Source organism: Stegastes partitus, unplaced genomic scaffold, assembly GCF_000690725.1.
Source record: "Stegastes partitus isolate 25-593 unplaced genomic scaffold, Stegastes_partitus-1.0.2 Scaffold1962, whole genome shotgun sequence".
NCBI lineage: Eukaryota > Metazoa > Chordata > Actinopteri > Pomacentridae > Stegastes > Stegastes partitus.
Window position 1 is genome coordinate 1 of NW_007579693.1, and position 16,191 is coordinate 16,191.

The 16,191-nt window shown below is 39.0% G+C and overlaps 3 protein-coding genes across 3 annotated transcripts; 1 reads left to right on the plus strand and 2 right to left on the minus strand.

The window, feature by feature from the left end:
• Positions 1-69: 69 nt before the first annotated feature.
• Positions 70-2,488, minus strand: LOC103373358 (diamine acetyltransferase 2-like). The gene is made up of 6 exons (XM_008303230.1): positions 2,312-2,488; positions 2,092-2,143; positions 1,022-1,105; positions 774-875; positions 570-610; positions 70-440 (listed from the first exon to the last, which is right to left on the minus strand). Exons 1-6 carry the CDS (start codon positions 2,372-2,374, stop codon positions 261-263), a joined length of 522 nt encoding a protein of 173 aa, XP_008301452.1. The 5' UTR covers positions 2,375-2,488; the 3' UTR covers positions 70-260.
• Positions 2,489-3,781: 1,293 nt separating this feature from the next.
• Positions 3,782-9,218, minus strand: LOC103373359 (transcription initiation factor TFIID subunit 6-like). The gene is made up of 15 exons (XM_008303231.1): positions 9,023-9,218; positions 8,015-8,172; positions 7,786-7,872; positions 7,492-7,645; positions 7,325-7,381; positions 7,112-7,231; positions 6,877-6,998; positions 6,575-6,652; positions 6,370-6,471; positions 6,092-6,274; positions 5,599-5,673; positions 5,391-5,516; positions 5,084-5,257; positions 4,650-4,841; positions 3,782-4,356 (listed from the first exon to the last, which is right to left on the minus strand). Exons 2-15 carry the CDS (start codon positions 8,168-8,170, stop codon positions 4,066-4,068), a joined length of 1,917 nt encoding a protein of 638 aa, XP_008301453.1. The 5' UTR covers positions 8,171-8,172; positions 9,023-9,218; the 3' UTR covers positions 3,782-4,065.
• Positions 9,219-9,499: 281 nt separating this feature from the next.
• On the plus strand, positions 9,500-13,257 carry mrps31 (mitochondrial ribosomal protein S31). The gene is made up of 7 exons (XM_008303234.1): positions 9,500-9,671; positions 10,840-11,301; positions 11,537-11,689; positions 11,829-11,972; positions 12,063-12,139; positions 12,358-12,498; positions 12,595-13,257. The coding sequence occupies exons 1-7, from the start codon at positions 9,559-9,561 to the stop codon at positions 12,828-12,830; spliced, it is 1,326 nt and encodes a 441-aa protein (XP_008301456.1). The 5' UTR covers positions 9,500-9,558; the 3' UTR covers positions 12,831-13,257.
• Positions 13,258-16,191: the final 2,934 nt, after the last annotated feature.

A 16,191-nucleotide genomic window follows, 5' to 3' on the forward strand; every position in this document is an offset into this window, starting at 1 on the left:
TGAACTTTTACGTAACATTTTAAAAATCAAAGCAGCCATGTTTGCAAAATGAAGAAAGGCCACAGATAATTTAAAAGTAAATCAAAAGTTTCTTTTTATAAACACAATCATTATAAACACAATTTTACATCACACATAGGTGCCTGTAAATGCGATTACCTTTAAATTTGCAAATCCAGGGGAAAGACAAAACGGATAACAACCTTATGAAGGTAAACGTTTTCCACAGCAGGATACAGTGTATTTTTTGTGGCAATTTTTTAATTTTTCGGAGCCTCGTTTGCTAAATTGTCCAGGTTTTGTCCATCAAAGCGTATGAAGTGCCAGCCTTCAGTGACAGTGAGGTCCTGAGCTCCTTTAGCAGCGTAGAAGTCTCGAGAAGGAGTATTCCAGTTCAGCACAGACAGCTGCAGCCGCACACACTGCTTCTTCTTCGCCACCTGAGCAATCAAAACAGTCCTGGGCTTGATCATGTTGCAATTAAATTTAAAAAATATGTCTTTCTCTCAAGCCAATTTTCTATTATTCATAGATAATGAGGACTCAGTAGTGAACAAAGACAGTCTTACCTCAGCAACTTTGCTCAGTAAACCTTTGCCAAAGCCATTTCCTGTCGAGAAAATCATTAAAAAACATGGAGACTTTTGTTAGAGAAGTAAGATAAATAAGTATATAGGAAAAAAAAAACCATGTATTTCAGACATAGTATGAAAACATCTTTATACAGCATTTCTATTTCAGTCTTCTTGCCAACATTGTGATGCATATTGTACCTCTGAATTCTGGCATCACATACAGGTCCTCCAGATACACTGTCGGGCCTTTCCATGTGCTGTAGGTGTAAAAGTAAAGTGCATATCCGACAACTGTAAATCCTAAAGAGACAAAACAAACAAACAAACAAACAAACACAACGAATCAAAGACGCAAGCAGGAAGACACACAAAACAATCACTACACTTCTATCAGGGTTGACTGGCAACAAAGTCAAGCATCCAAAAGGTCTTGATCCATCGTTTACCTTCCTTAGATTTATGCTCCTCTGGTACTTCTGCCACGAGGCATTCAAAGAAGGGATTCTGGCAGAAACCGTCACGCTCCAGCTCTGAAATATCACAAGAATAATTTACACAAATAGACTAATTTCATCTTCCCATTAGACATAATAATAGCATTCATCAGCACTCAAGTTTGTATGAAACAGACACTTAATGCTCAAGCATGACTTCCACACCAACTGATAACAAACAGGGAGAACTATTGGCCATAAACACATAAACAACCATGTTTCTGTAAAACTTCTCCAGTGGATCTGGTCATAACTTCCTGAGAATTTACCAATGCTGGACTGATCTCCATTCCTACTAATGGAGTTGGCTGTGTCCTCATTTGCGGTTACCGATTACTGCACTCTATTTATAATTACCCAGGTTGGTTATAAAGTCTTGCACTAATGTCTAACCTCTCAGAACACTTTCCACATACCGTTAGGCATATACTGGGTTTTCCCAGCTCAGACTGAGCCTTTGACGGGTGACTTTGCAGGATTAGTCTGCAGACAGTAAAGACAAACAGTTTGTGTTGCCTTTTGTGACAAAAAAAATCTATGCAATGTTGTTATTTCTTTGCATTTGACAAACAAAAATATCTGTGTTGTGAATTCTGCCTTTTCTTTAATGGGACGGTATGAATACATTTGAGGACGACTGTAGCTACAAAGCCAGCATCACCTGCCATGGTTGCACTATAGTTCCGTGTATTTGTCTCTCTTAATGGAACTAAGGCATTGTCATTTGTTTAATCCAAGTTATTTATGACCTTTTCTTTGCAGACATTTTTTCATAGCAGGACGAGCACAGGTGCATTTCTACTCATTATCAATGGCTGCCTTTTATGATCACTGCAGCACCACAGGGACACTGAATGGAGCTGAGCCATGTTCATAAACACACCTGTGCTCCTCCTGCTTAAACAAAGCAACATTTCAGTGAATCTCTGTAAGTGACTGTATAAGAACATTTCAGTTGGAACAATCCTGCATCTTTTCTTTCTTTGTCACTCAGTTCATTCAAGATTTTGTTGTAAAATTACCTTCATGAGAAATCTTCACTTGGTCTGGCATCTTTTCATAAACCGCCAATTCCTGAAAAACGTATTTTTTTTTTATCGTTATGTGTACACATATATAGAAATGAATTTGGCAAACACACCAAACTATAACTAATAAATCACAACTGTACAGACATGAAGCTAACAGATATTAGCATTATGAAGCTCCTGCAGACAGAAGTCAGAGCTAGCAGCGACTCACCATGATCATCCTGGAGATGTCTCTGCAGTCTTCTCTTGTGGCAGCTCGTATCTTAAAATTCATGATTACAGCAGAAGGAAAAAACCAACAGTGTTTCTTTGACACAAGCGGAGCCGACACTTTCTTTAGAGTCCAAAGAAAGCAAACCTCACTACTTTGAACACACCGGAAGCGCTTCACATGTGGCGGCTCTGCTTTCAAAATAAGACGTACATCAAACACTGACAAAATAATAATAATAAAAACTCCTAGTTTAAAGAAATATGTCACGTTTTTTTTTTTCTTTTTCTTTTTCTTTTAAATTATATTTTGTATTTAGAACAATAATGCATTAAAACCCAAACTAGGATGAGTAATTTTCGTGTGGTTACGGTCATTTTTTACGACTGGAACTCTGCCCACTTGACTGAGAGGTGGCACAGATAGAAATTTTTATTTACTCTAATTTACTGCACTTAGGTAGACACTGACTTGTATTAAGCTATTTAAATATGCAAAAAAATGTATAAACAGGATATATGTTTATAGTATATAAAGCAGATAATAGCCTACAATTCTGCTTATCTATCAATTAGTGTTATATTCAATAATAGCATTTTCTATTTTCTGCATAATGCAAATTTTTACCTTTGATACTTTAAAGACCCTTTCCAGTGAAAATCTACTTTTTTTTTCTTTTTTTAAATTTTGTAAACATTCCTATAAGGTGTTTGCATATGCTACAGAACAGGGCAAGGTGAGCTGGTGTGCTCTAGCTGCAGCAAGAGGCGAAGGGGTGCAAAGAAAGGGGGATCTTCATGATTTGTACCACTGGCTGTATGAAAAAGAAGCAATAGTGAAGAGTTACATTTAAACCATTAAAAAAGTACGAAAGGATTATTTTCAGTGAAAAAAATTCTAATAACACACAGAGATTAAATTCTAGAGGGTAAAGAAATGACTGGAGGTGGACTTTAGTCCCTTTCATTCAAAAACATGATTTGGTCAGTATTATTTCTCCTGAATTTGTAAATGTGAAAAATCACGTGACCAGAGTTTGAGAGATTCTTCTGCTCAAAAGGGAAAGTTTCTCCAACTCAAGTGCCGATGATACAGAACTTTTACAAAACATTTTGAAATCAAAACATTTACTTAATTCCTTTTTTGAATAAAAAGTTATGACACCTCTCACTTTTCGGACAGTAATAACGTAGCACACATCTTGCAAAAAAGCAAAGCTACTTCTGATTGTTCTTCTCCTCTACTTTGATGCAAGTTTAGAGTATTCAAATCCAATCTATAGACTTGAAAAAAAAATTTGGCAGTGAATTCTGAAAATGGCCAATTTGAAGAACAGCAAAAGACACCAATGTGAACTGCACTGACTATTCAGATATTTGGTCTAAACAACTCTTTGTAAACAACAAGAGCTTTTCTTACTAAACATAACACATTTTCGTAAAATTAAAACAGAGATCTAAAACACAGATCCACCATTTCATACAAAATCAGATTTATTTTAGGGTAAAAAAAAAAAAAAAAAGAACATGAAACCAATTAGAATATAAGCTGAAACACTGAAGATCTCACAGATTGATCGGTTTTCATTGGGCATAAACATATTTACATTGTCTGGTCACATTTTCTCTTCGTCAGTCAAGAGTTCAGATATTCCCCTTCATCCCACTTCATAGTTTACCCTTTAAGCCCAATCAAATCAGCTTGTGTGTTCAGCTGCTCCAACATGATAAAAATCTCCACTAACTATACAAGTCTCAGTGTGGCGACTGTGTGCTCGCTCCAGGAGACTCGGACCGGTCCAGCTTCATCCCCGTGTCTAGTGGAGTTGAGGAAATTGAGGTGGGGAGCACAGAGCTCTTAGTCTCCAAAGAGGAAGAGGCAGACGAGGGCAGAGATACAACAATGTACTTCTGCATAGGTCGTGAAGCCGTCAGTCCAGGGCCACTGCCAGACTCGAGTTTTACTAAGGGCTGCAAGGTCGAAGTCGCACTGGGAACAGTGCTGGTTACTGGTGAAGCTGACTGGGAAGAGCTGAGAGTGATTACCTGAAGGCAAGACAAAAAGACACATTCATACTCTGAGGAGTTGTGGGTTTTTAAAGACAAGAGGATTCAGTTATTTTGATTTCTGCTGTTGTGCTTTGTTTGTTTTCACATTATGATACATTACTTTTAAAATGTCACCACTGATTGTGCATACATTGTTGTGGCAGCTTCGAAACAGCAATAAAAAGGTTAAGTATATGACATAAGGTTTGATACTTTTATCATATCTCCTAATCAACATAAGCTTATTTTAGGGTACCTTGGGTGAATGTCATATTAAAAGATTAAAGTACCTGCTGAGTTGAGGCGGCTCCTGCACTAGTTGCCATAACAATGTACTTGGTTGCCGGGGGAGACGGCTGTGATGGGGTTCCAGGTCGCGGGGACATCAGTGCGAGGGAGCTTGGAACCTTAATGATGCTGGGAGTGCGCGGCCCCGCCGACCCACTTAACCCACTTTGTGAGACTGAAACGGTGGGACGAGGCTGCAAGAAAGCGTCAGCATTCATTATTAAACAGCAGCTTGCTTGTTTACCTTCACGTTATTCAGCACGGTTTCACATTAACCCTGGACTGCAGGTGTGCAGCCTAAAAGACAGGATATATGTGAACATGTGCTTTTTATGGTATTTTTATTTACTATTCTGACATTGTATAAAATGCCCTTCAGCCTTTTCACATTCATTGCATTGAGAGAAAACAGATTTTTATTAAGTGTAAAGTGTACCTGTGTGATTGTTAATGTGGTTCTGTTGACTTGCTGAGCTTGCAGTGCTGCTTGAGTCCTGGCTTTCATTACATGAGAGCAAAGCATAGGTCCGAGGTAACCGTAGTCTGTCCGATACTGCTCCACGTTGTCAGGCTGAGGTCGTATCTTGGCAATGACACTGGCACAATGTTTCTTGAAAAAGAAAAAACCAAAACAAAAATCCTTACTATAGCTGTAACACTGCTTTTGTGACTTGATTTGACAGTTTTTGTTCACAAATGTATCCACCTTAACATGAATGATGCTCAAAAACGTTATTTCTTACTAGTAAGAGGCTTTGGACATGATCAGCACCAATCTTATCAATATTGGAGACCACAGGTCCTTCCACCACTGCTTTGATGCGAGCACCCTCTACAGTAAGCCGAGGAAGGATCAACGTCTTAATCACCTGCAGAGGACGAAAGCAGAAGGTCGGTGGAATGGAACATAACGAGCAAGAAAACACAAGGAGAAAATAACATTAAACTCACATCAGGTCCCAGTTCAGCAAGTCCAGCGATGCAGCCGTATCGTGTCGTCCACTGAGTTTTGTCATCCAACCAACTCTGTAAAAACATCAGTCGGGTTAAATATGGGAAGCCATTGAAACAGTGATGTCATGGTTAAAGTAAAGAAGTGCTATAAACTATGCACTACTATTTGTTTTACCATTTTGGGAACCAAGGACATTGGTTATTAACAAAATAAACTTACTAACTGTTGAAAAAAATCCAAAGACACAGTTGCACAACAAGGGTGAGATATTTAACTAGCTGGAGTTATGCCTGCATTTTCACAAAGGTTTTTAGAAAATGTAGAGTTGTTTAGAACAGAAGAATATATTAGGAAACTCCAAGACATAAGGAATAAATGGGCTGGATGACTGCAAGCAAGGCAACACCTCTAAGGTATCTACGAAGCTTTAAACAATCACAACAAGAGCTTAACATTTGTAGCAACAAAATATGCAACACAAAAGCCCACCTTGGTAAAAGTCTTGGTAATACGGGACTGGATGTTGTTGGTTGTAGTACTGAAGGTTTTGCAGCTTTGGGCCATGAGGCGAGCAGCAAAGTCTCGTAGAGCCCAGTGGTTGTCGACATCAGGTCGCAAACAGAGCTGCTTACTCACGATACAGGTGACCACAGCTGGGATGAGCTCATGTAGCTATAGATACAGACACAAAAAAACAATATCACGATATTATATTTTTGTCTTGAATTTAGATATTTTAAAAACATTATAACATTTTCTTCACTTACGTATTTCTCTAGATACAGCGTGGGGTTGTCCATTAGAGCTTTGACCATCCGCATTAGATAAATCAGTAGAGCCAAGTTGTTTTGCACCACATTTACGCGAACCTTTAGGGAGAGGTTACAGTCAGTATTTTCAGCAGAGAGATGCGTAGGTATTTAATGTGATGTGATGAACACTTCTAAACATGAAAAGAAGAAACATTCTTACTCCTTCAGAAATAAATGTGCTGAATCTTGGAAGCATCTGATACAGCCCAGGATCTGTAGCAATACTCTGTAAGGCTTCCTGCATGAAACAAAAGGAAACATTTAGTGAAAAGTCACATGACATGACAAATACCATCAAAGTAACAATTTTATATTTGCACTATTATTTCTGACTTCTTTATAGATTGTCGGAAAGCGACTATAATTGTTGTAAAAAAAAACAAAAAAAACTGTCTATAATTGTGTTATTACTAAACATGTATAAAATAAACCACTATATACAGAAAGACAGGCAGGACGTACAGCTCTCTTAGCTTCACACGAGCCAACACATGCTTCTGTGATTTCCTTATAGTAGAGCTGCTGTTCCACCGACAGCTCGTGAGTGCTGCGTGGTTTCAACCTTATCATGCCCTTCTCCTTTCCTGAAAAAGACAGATACAAACACAGCATGAGGGACGAATATTACTGTTAATGATTAAGGAGGGAAGAAGGGGGAGAAAATAGAGAAAAGTTAAACAGAACACAAGATACTGACCTTTGCCATCAGGAGCTGTTGCGCCTTGACCCTTGCCTTGAATCGTACCTTCCTCCTCCTGACCAGGTTTGACAACTTTGAGGGGTTCTGTAGATTCAGCCTTTTGTTGCTCTTTTGGTGCTGAAAAGCAGTAGACATACCTTACATTTAAGTTTTTCGTCCAGATACATCATGTTTTGTGTTTTAAAAGAAGAACGTTTAAACAAGACGAACCTGGTGGTGGATTTTCTGGAATAGAAGGCTGCACCCCCTCAATACTTAACCAGTGAGCTATGGATTAAAAAACAAGCACGGTGTATGAGCTTACAAATCATGCAGTCAAAACAAGACAATGCAATATAATGGAGTATAATGCCATGCAATGCAAATTTTCTGGGTACCTTTGAGTGACACATCTAGTGGAACTCTGGGGAGCGGTGTGTTTATAATGTCACTGAGGTCGACTTCCTTTTCCTCGTAGAAATGAAGCTCTCTTCCACCGCCACTTGCAAAGCGAAAAGGGATAAACTCTTGCGACTGGAACCCATACAGGGGCTGCAACAAAAGGAATGTACTTAGAATACAGAATTTAGATCCACTTCCTGTTTTTCCTCAAGTTATATCCATCAAAAGACCTTTTATGCAACCAAAAATACAATTCTTCTTTAATTTCAAATTTGCAAGTTCTCACTCACCTCCACATTTTTTAGTTTAAGAGCATTATCTATGTCACTTGTGGTTAATTTACGTCTCTTCCCGTGATGCATGAATTTCAGAGCATCCTATGTAAAAAAGGAAAGACACAGAAAGGCATTTATTTATAAATCCACACAACATTCAAGCACATGGTTTCAAAGCGATTACTGTTTTGTCTGTCATGCAAACAAAATAATATCATATCTGCTTCAATCATCCATGCTTTACCTGTGCAATTTCTTTTATTCTGTAGCTGACTTCTTCACTTAGGGCTACGCAGCTTTCCTCCTGTAACTGCCCCACTCCTACAGACTCTGCCATGGCCTTCATCGACTCTGTGGGCAAGACGACCGAACACTGCTTCTGTCGACGTTCCTCCGCCATGGCTGCATAACAAAGCACACACGTCTGTAAATTCAACCTCTCAACCTCACATCAGCAGAACCCAATATTCCCACTATGAAGCCCAGTGTTGACAACATTATGACAGATAAATCTCTCTAACACACTCTGCAGTGTATGCACGTACAAGGTAACATAAATGCAACAAGTAACAACAAAGCCAAAGCTTTGCACGCCTCAAAACATTGCTTGTGTTTTTAGGGCTTGTAATTACGGTGCAATTACATTTATGGCAGAAGTTTAAAAGTACAGCTCATTACGCTCATTTTGCAGAAGTGCGCGAAATTTTGCAAAGACCATGTTTCCAAATCTGCAAGGCTAACGTGGTTTAATCTACACAGACGGAAGGCAGTCTTTTCTAAACGATGCCCAAATTAAATATTGAGTTCAGGGATATTTACATCTGTTCGTGACAAAACGTAAAATTAATTTCTAGATAATGGCAATAAGTCTTCCATGCTTTCAATGTCAACAATCCAGATTACATATACTTTGATTCAAAGTCTTAAATTAATGCAACATTAAAGGAAAAAGACCAATGCATTAGCAGTTTTGACAGATTTGAATACTTCATGTGTGTAAACAAACACACTGAGCTCCAGAGAGCGGGTTAATCACTTTAACGGAACGACAACCAAGTAGCTACATGCAACACACAAGTCACACTAAAAGTGTATTCATTCAAACGCAAAGACTTCATCGCAAAATAAAAATCTGTGTCAATTTTACTTATCTTGGCGACTGCAAACGCCTTTAATATTAACTTAAACTTGCGCTAAATCTGATGTATGTTAGCTTGCATGCTAATAACTTAGCTTCCGTTGACGTTTTTACCTGTGTGAAGTTGCCCTCTCCTCTCTGAGTTTAAGCAGGAACTTATACAAATAAAAACAATCAATGTTTACAACAATGGCGGTTTCGTAAAGCTGTTTCTTCTCTGTGAAAATCCATCTCTCGGCGTAAAAAACAAACTAATTCACGGTCTGCAGCTGGGACCTCCGCTCGTGAATTAGCGCTTGTGTTCCATCGCCATTTTGAGTCACGTTCCGGTTGTGCTATCGCGAGAGTACAATTAGGGACATGACAGATGAGTAACCGTTGAAGTAATTCAAAAAATTTACGTATTGCAAGTAAGCAAAGAAAATGTGTTTTCATTGGCAAAATAAGCAATGTCACACACACTCAAAAAAAGAATTCACACTATAAAATAACTATAAATCAGTTTCAATGCGAAGAACGCCGTTCATCCGTTTCCACAAGAATCCTGTCCCGGGTCGGAACTAATGTTTTCCTTGGTTTTAGGGGGTGACCTTATGTTGCAGCAACGAACACAAACGTAAGGAACGTGGAAGGACACAGCAAAAGCAGTCATGTATAGATTTTTATCCCGGACTGTGTGCGCGGCTCGGAATTCTTCAGTCATTGTGTACGAGTCGTGTGTTTTACCGGCGAAATGTGAAAAGGCAGCAGCTCCAGTTTTCAGGTGAGCAGCGGCTGCGACTGTCAGCTGGGACTGACCGGGACACACGGTGAAACCCTGTAGCGTAACTCATGAAGGACAAATGCGACTGCTGGGTTGCTTATTGACGTGTTTTAGTGGAAGAAAGTGTTGACAGTGTGTATTCCAAATAGCTGGCGTTTACTTGTTGTCATAAGAGCAGAGGGACAGACAGCTAGCTGTTAGCTTATTGCACTTGCACAAGTGGGGCGGGACGTTTTGATTGACACTTCTTCCAGAGATCGTTTCCATGGTAACATGTAAATGGCGTTACACATCTTGTACAGGCTCACATGTTTTATTGTTGATCCTCTCGTACTGGGCAGGATTGCTATTGCAACAACACATCATCAGTAGGGTAAAACTAACTTGTCTCACGACGGTCTAAACCCAGCTCACGTTCCTTATTAGTGGGTGAACAAACCAACGCTTGGTGAATTCTGCTTCACAATGAATGTGCTGGGTGATAAAGCTAAAGAGCAGCAGGAAGAAAGGGAAATGTTGAATTTAACCGCTGAAGCCTTCTTGTCAAGGTACACACAACAATTAAAAACACAAGTAAATACATTTCCGCACATAAGGAGGGCAAAGTCGCCCCACCATGCTGAGGTTCAGGCTCTGAGGAGCTGACCTGGACCAGGATAGACAGGACACAGACTGGTCTCAGTATGCACCCTGACACTTGAATCCATCAACCATCGAATCAGAGCATCAGAAGCGCTTTGCTTTGGTGGAGGTGGTGGGGCACAGAGGTGTAGGACGGGCAACAGGGACATGAAGGGGCTCCTCCATTAAAGTGGAAGCGTGCTCGGGCTTGTTCATGCAACCAAGCTTTGCGTCTTGTTTATGTGCTTTATTGGTGGTTTGCATCTGCTGCATTTGAATAAAAGTTCTGAACACTCTTTCGGACAGTTTTCTTGTACATGTTACCCTTGTTTTAATGCACAGGTGTATGCAGTTTACAACTTTTTATTAAAGTGCATTCACAAAATTATATGCAAATGTATAATCCCTGCTTTAAAGTATCATTTTTAAGACAGCATTGCCCACTCCTAATATTCATATTGTGATAATAGGATCATTATTTAAACTTTCCTGTGAAACCTTGTGATTTGTTCCCCTATGATGGCTAACTGTTTTCCTCTTATCATAGGGTTGTAAATGGAGGTGGAGTAAACACACTCAGCACAAGCTCTGTCAGGTTCTGTGAAAAGAAAGATGATGTCGTGCCCTCCAATCAAGACGAGAAAACAACTGCAGTCAAAGAAGATCCTCCAACAGAAACTGACCAAGCAAAGATGGCTAAACAAACGGAGGAGCCGGTGGTGTTAATGGCAGAAGATGGAAGCACCACACAACAGCAGACTGATGTTAAAACGGAACCGGTTGTGGAAAAGCCAACAGAAGCCGCGATTGATGCAGCTAAGAGTGGGAAGCAACATCTCCTGGACCTCCTGGTAGCCATGAAAGTAGAAGTTACTAGTAAGAAGAAGTTCAAAGGCACGACGATTAAGCAGAATTATGAGTCCATTAAACATCCTGAGTCAAAGTCAGAAGCTATGGAGAGCACCATCAGTATGTTTCAGAAGGCTACAGAGGCGGCTTCACCTCCAAGGTGAGGGAACCGTGAGAAATTATTTCAATGGGTGGCATTGCCTTATTTAAGTTCAGTTTTCTTCTTTTGCACATAAGTATTATGCTCAGCGTGATGAAATGATTACTGCAACTTATTGCAAGTTTGATTGTTTCATCTGTAGGTACTTACTTTACACTCTAACCTTGGGAGGATATCTGAAGCTCAGCTCTTGCTTTATTCACTCATTCCAGCTTTTCTGCTTTGTGTTTCTTAGTGAGACTTTGGAGCCTGATCTGGTTGCAGCTGCATCTGCTGCTGCCGCTACTCTTCCTGACAGCAACAGGGCACAGTCTGTGCTGCTCAGGCAGCTGAGGGAGCGCAAGGCCATCACCGAAGCTCAGAAGAAAGGAGACATGAGCAAGCTTGGGTATGTTTACAGTATGTACATTCATGACAATGGAATTAATGTTTAAATGAGAGGCTGACATTTTCTTTGCTTTTTTGTTTTGAATAATGCAAAAATAAAAGGCCTTATTCTAAACATTAATCTAACATCATTTTCTCAGAGAAATTATTGCTGACATGAAAGTAGGAAGGCAGTACAGCCGACAGAAGCCTTCAGCATCCAGCCAGATCACGTTTGATGATGATGAACGAGGATATACCCGTGATAGAGGAATCACTGGTGAGCTGGTTGGTGTTCGGAGAAGGTAAATACATTTATCGCATCTTTACTCCGATAATTTTTGAGATGGATCATGAGTCCAATGTGTCTTTTTTTTGTTTGTTTGTTTTTTTAGGAGGAACTTTTTCCTAGCAAAAAGACTTAACATCTTCTCTCCTACTACAGAGGATGATGCAGTTCAATCAACAGCTGGTAATAAAGACTGATTTTTTTTCTTTTTTTATTAAGCCACTATGTTTGCTTACAGAGGCTACTGCTTTGTGCTGTTATTTGCCTAGATTTTTTTTGTCTTTAGAAATAATTTGAAGGTGTGGGATTCAAAATTTTTGCTCCACATTTTGCCTCATTGTAAAACTTTTTGGTTTATTTTTATTGGGTTACTGCTCATAACGCTTGTGTCATAATTTCAGCACAGCCAACTCTATGGGACATGGAGTTTGCCAATAATTTGTCTCAGGTGACCAACCAAGCACCTCGCAACGGGTTCGAAGAAATGATCCAATGGACCAAAGAGGGGAAAATGTGGCAGTACCCAGTTGACAATGAAGCCGGTGAGCATTAAAGACTATGTTTGACTTTATTATATAAAAAAAGAAAAAGAAACTTCCTGAAGGACACACTGACTGTGTATTGTTGCTTTATGTTAGGCCTAGAGGAGGAGGCCAGTGTCTCGTTCCACGAGCACATCTTCTTGGAGAAACACTTGGAGGAAGGGTTCCCTCACCAGGGACCAGTGCGTCACTTCATGGAGCTGGTGGTGGCCGGTCTGTCCAGAAATCCCTACCTGACTGTACAGCAGAAGAAGGGGCACATTTCCTGGTTTAGAGACTACTTCCAACAAAAAGAGGAGGTCCTCAAGGAGGCCAATGCTGACCTCAATTAAACTTAAAGACAGCTAAATGCATCTTCTAATTTTACTGGATGTGGACACATAAAAACAAAAGCGATGATCATCTTTACCGATGCAGTCTCGTGGGTTTCTTAACTTCTCCAAGGAGACCTGTTAGAGTGGACTGGAAAGTGTTGATCTGACTAGAGTACCACTATGTAATAACTTCAACATTTGCTACATGGTGGAGGAAAAATGTCCAGGAAGAAAGTGAAATATTACTGTACACACACATTTAAAGCAGAAAAGTGCAATTGTGGCTTTTTACTTATTTCAGTGTGTGTCAGTTGTCCCGTCTGTCATTATTAATTTCTTCATACTTTGTTTGCATCGTCCAATGCTACTGCAGGAAATTAACTAGCTATTGTGTGTCACTGATGGTGACACAACTGCATTAAAATGCATTTGGATTCTCAGTGTATTTGGTTGTACAGTCATATCAGCGCAGTCATTTTCGAGGATGCACAGGTGGTATTAAGTTATGGACAAAAACTATTGAACACTGGTTAAATTTATTACAGTATTGGTATAAAAGGCTCACTGTTGCATCAGAGCACATTTACAGGTCAAGTTACATAAGAAAACATCAGTGGACTGTTAAGCTGGATGGATGTCAATACCCCCACATGAAAAAAATAAGTTGATGAAAATATTTTTGTAATCTTTAAGTGTCAGAGGTCACACAAACACCTGCAGTTATGATTAATGGTGTTTTTCCAGGCAAGCTGTGAAAAGAGCAAAACGTGTGTACAGCAATGGGGATCAGGTTTACAGTAGGAGCGTAATTAGACCTTGAACCCGGTACCCTTCGCAAAGGAAGTGCTTTTAAAGTTAAACAACCTCTTAACAATGTGCCACACGGATCCCTTCTGGTCTAAAAACACCCTCCTCCATCTATTGTCTGAGAAAGTGGAAAGTGACAGGTTGACATTCGAAAGTGCCTCATTTCCACATTTTGTTCACTTTTCCTTAAACAGAGTGATTGGCACGATAAGATGTTGGCACCGCTTCTCATGTTGGCCTCCCTTTAAGTCTGTATTGTATTGGCCAATGTTTCTGGAATCAGAAATGGAATCAGTTTGCGGATTCAAGCTGAGAGAGAAAACAGTCAAAGGTTGTGGTCCGGTTACTGAAATATGGTCCATTCTTCCGTTACATAATCCTGTTTTTTGTTTTTCCGTTTTAGAGTTAAAATGAATAAACAAGAAAAGTGATCTTACATTTCATTTCCGTTAGAAACAAGTTAAGTAAGGTGAGGTCGTGCTGCAGGTCACAGACTGCAGCAGAGACAAAACACAAGTGAGAAATCTGACTGCAGCACGAGGGAGAAACCGTAATCTAAGGTGGGAATCTGATACGACTGTAGTGTAGCGTTGAGGGGCCACATGGGGTTCAGCTCATTAAAACTCTGTCTTAAGTGCACATCTTTAACCGCTAGGTAACTGACAAAGGGACTAAAGACAAAATGGATCTTAAACCATGTGACAACAGTCTATGTTTATTTCACAACACTAAAGAACAACTGAGCTAAATCAGGTTTAACTAATCCTGACTTGAGTGCAGGCTGCAGATCTGATCAAATGGCCCAAAGGGAAAATCGTTAACATTTCCCCCCCAACCGTAATTTTAACTTTTCTAGCAAGACGAAGGACAACAGGTCCAATAAGTAAGTGTTTTTTTTTTTTTTTTTACTATTCAGCAATTCAAATTCCATTCTCTTTGCTATCAGTGAACTTAATGTTGTGAAGCATTCTGTAAAAACTTTTAACTTGATTAGTTTGTTCTGTGTAAAATGCCTGTTTGCACCCTTTACACTTTTTAAACCTGCATCTTAAAAAAAAAAAAAAACGTTCACAAACACTAATAATAGGGTTACATAGCAGCTTAAATTACAATGTAAAATCTAGGTTGGAAGTATTTTTGTGTGGAAAAAAATCATCCAAGGTACAATAGCACACAGGCAGCAATAACAGACTGAAGGAAAAATATACAGACGCGCACTGTGCAGGCTGCAGGTAACATTGTATATAGCATGTAAATATATACAATGCTTCACAAGTTTATTAGAACACCTGTCACAAACACGAGAAGTCACATATTTTAGAATTTTTACAAAAGCTTGTTTAAAACTAAGAAAGCTATTTGTTTGACAAATAACAAACTGAAACAACTAAATAGTCCTTTCTCACATATAATAACCAAAAACCCTTCATATTCTGTATGACCTCCTTTGGCCGTGATAACAGCTTGCATTCTCGCTGGTGTTGTTTTTATGTTTTTATGTACTTTTTCACAGTCTCTTTGGTTATTGAGCTCCAAATACTTTCTAGCTGTTTCCACAGACTTGCTTTAGATGAAACTTACAAGTAAATAACTAGAATTTGGCATCTTAATTGGGAAATAATAATGTGCTTTACTATTTTTTTATTTTTTGCAAAACAGTACATTCAAAAATTAATGGATTACAATAATAATTATATTCTAGCATTATAAAAAAATAAGAGCTTCTACATACTGGTGTAATAACCACTACAGAAACATACTAATTATTTTTGGTAAATACCAGTGCTGATAATTTAGGGCAGCTGTGGGATAAACCTTACACCGGGTGGTGGTCTAATAAATGTGTTAAGCACTGTACATTTAGAGATTTTTCTTCTGTCATTGCTCTCTGTGTGCCTCTGTATCATGGCACAAATGAAGCTTAATTAAAGGTTATTTTGATCGCTTCCAGCCATGTTCTTAGGTTTAGGTGATAAACTATAAAACACACATCACAAGCCTTTAGGAGGGTCACTCCTTGTGCTGTATAAGGTATAAAAAGGGTGCTGGTGTGGAAGGAAACCTGGTTCAGCTGAGAAACACACTGTATGAACACAACCCACTAGATGGCACTACTGACAGCTGTGGTTCTATATATAATTAGGCTTTAGTGATTTGACATTGAGATTGGAACCTTGATATTTAAACAGCAACAACAAAAATCCTTCTGCAAAGCAATTGCATATATTGTGATGTATATTTGTATATATATATTTTAAATTCTTGACCAGCCTATAACTGAGGGGAGACACTACAGGTGAGTTTGGTAAAACATTTGAAGAAATAGATATCCCTACAATGCTTCCCCAGTTAATCACTTGTAATAAAACAGTGATTTTTTTGTATTAAAGGTTTTCTGAATTTTTCAAATAAAGCGTTATTATATATCTAAAAGTGCCATAGTTTCCTCGGTTTCCAGAACACAATCCTGACATTTTAGAGTCATCAGAGATTTTGGAATATTTCTTTTTAGCACTACATAAATCAGAAAATAACTCCAACAGGCAGAAAAAGAAGGAATAAACTGGTGCTA

Excerpts from the sequence above, each read along its gene's own strand:
- LOC103373358 (XM_008303230.1), bottom strand. The coding sequence starts at position 2,374 with ATGAATTTTAAGATACGAGCTGCCACAAGAGAAGACTGCAGAGACATC. Across the intron at positions 2,144-2,311 it reads ACATCTCCAGGATGATCATG|GAATTGGCGGTTTATGAAAA; the intron begins GTGAGTCGCTGC and ends TACGTTTTTCAG. Across the intron at positions 611-773 it reads TGTGATGCCAGAATTCAGAG|GAAATGGCTTTGGCAAAGGT; the intron begins GTACAATATGCA and ends TTTTCTCGACAG.
- LOC103373359 (XM_008303231.1), bottom strand. The coding sequence starts at position 8,170 with ATGGCGGAGGAACGTCGACAGAAGCAGTGTTCGGTCGTCTTGCCCACA. Across the intron at positions 5,258-5,390 it reads ATGTCCAAAGCCTCTTACTA|AAACATTGTGCCAGTGTCAT; the intron begins GTAAGAAATAAC and ends TTCTTTTTCAAG. Across the intron at positions 4,842-5,083 it reads CCACATTAACAATCACACAG|CCTCGTCCCACCGTTTCAGT; the intron begins GTACACTTTACA and ends GCTTTCTTGCAG.
- mrps31 (XM_008303234.1), top strand. The coding sequence starts at position 9,559 with ATGTATAGATTTTTATCCCGGACTGTGTGCGCGGCTCGGAATTCTTCA. Across the intron at positions 11,302-11,536 it reads GAGGCGGCTTCACCTCCAAG|TGAGACTTTGGAGCCTGATC; the intron begins GTGAGGGAACCG and ends TGTGTTTCTTAG. Across the intron at positions 12,140-12,357 it reads TGCAGTTCAATCAACAGCTG|CACAGCCAACTCTATGGGAC; the intron begins GTAATAAAGACT and ends TCATAATTTCAG.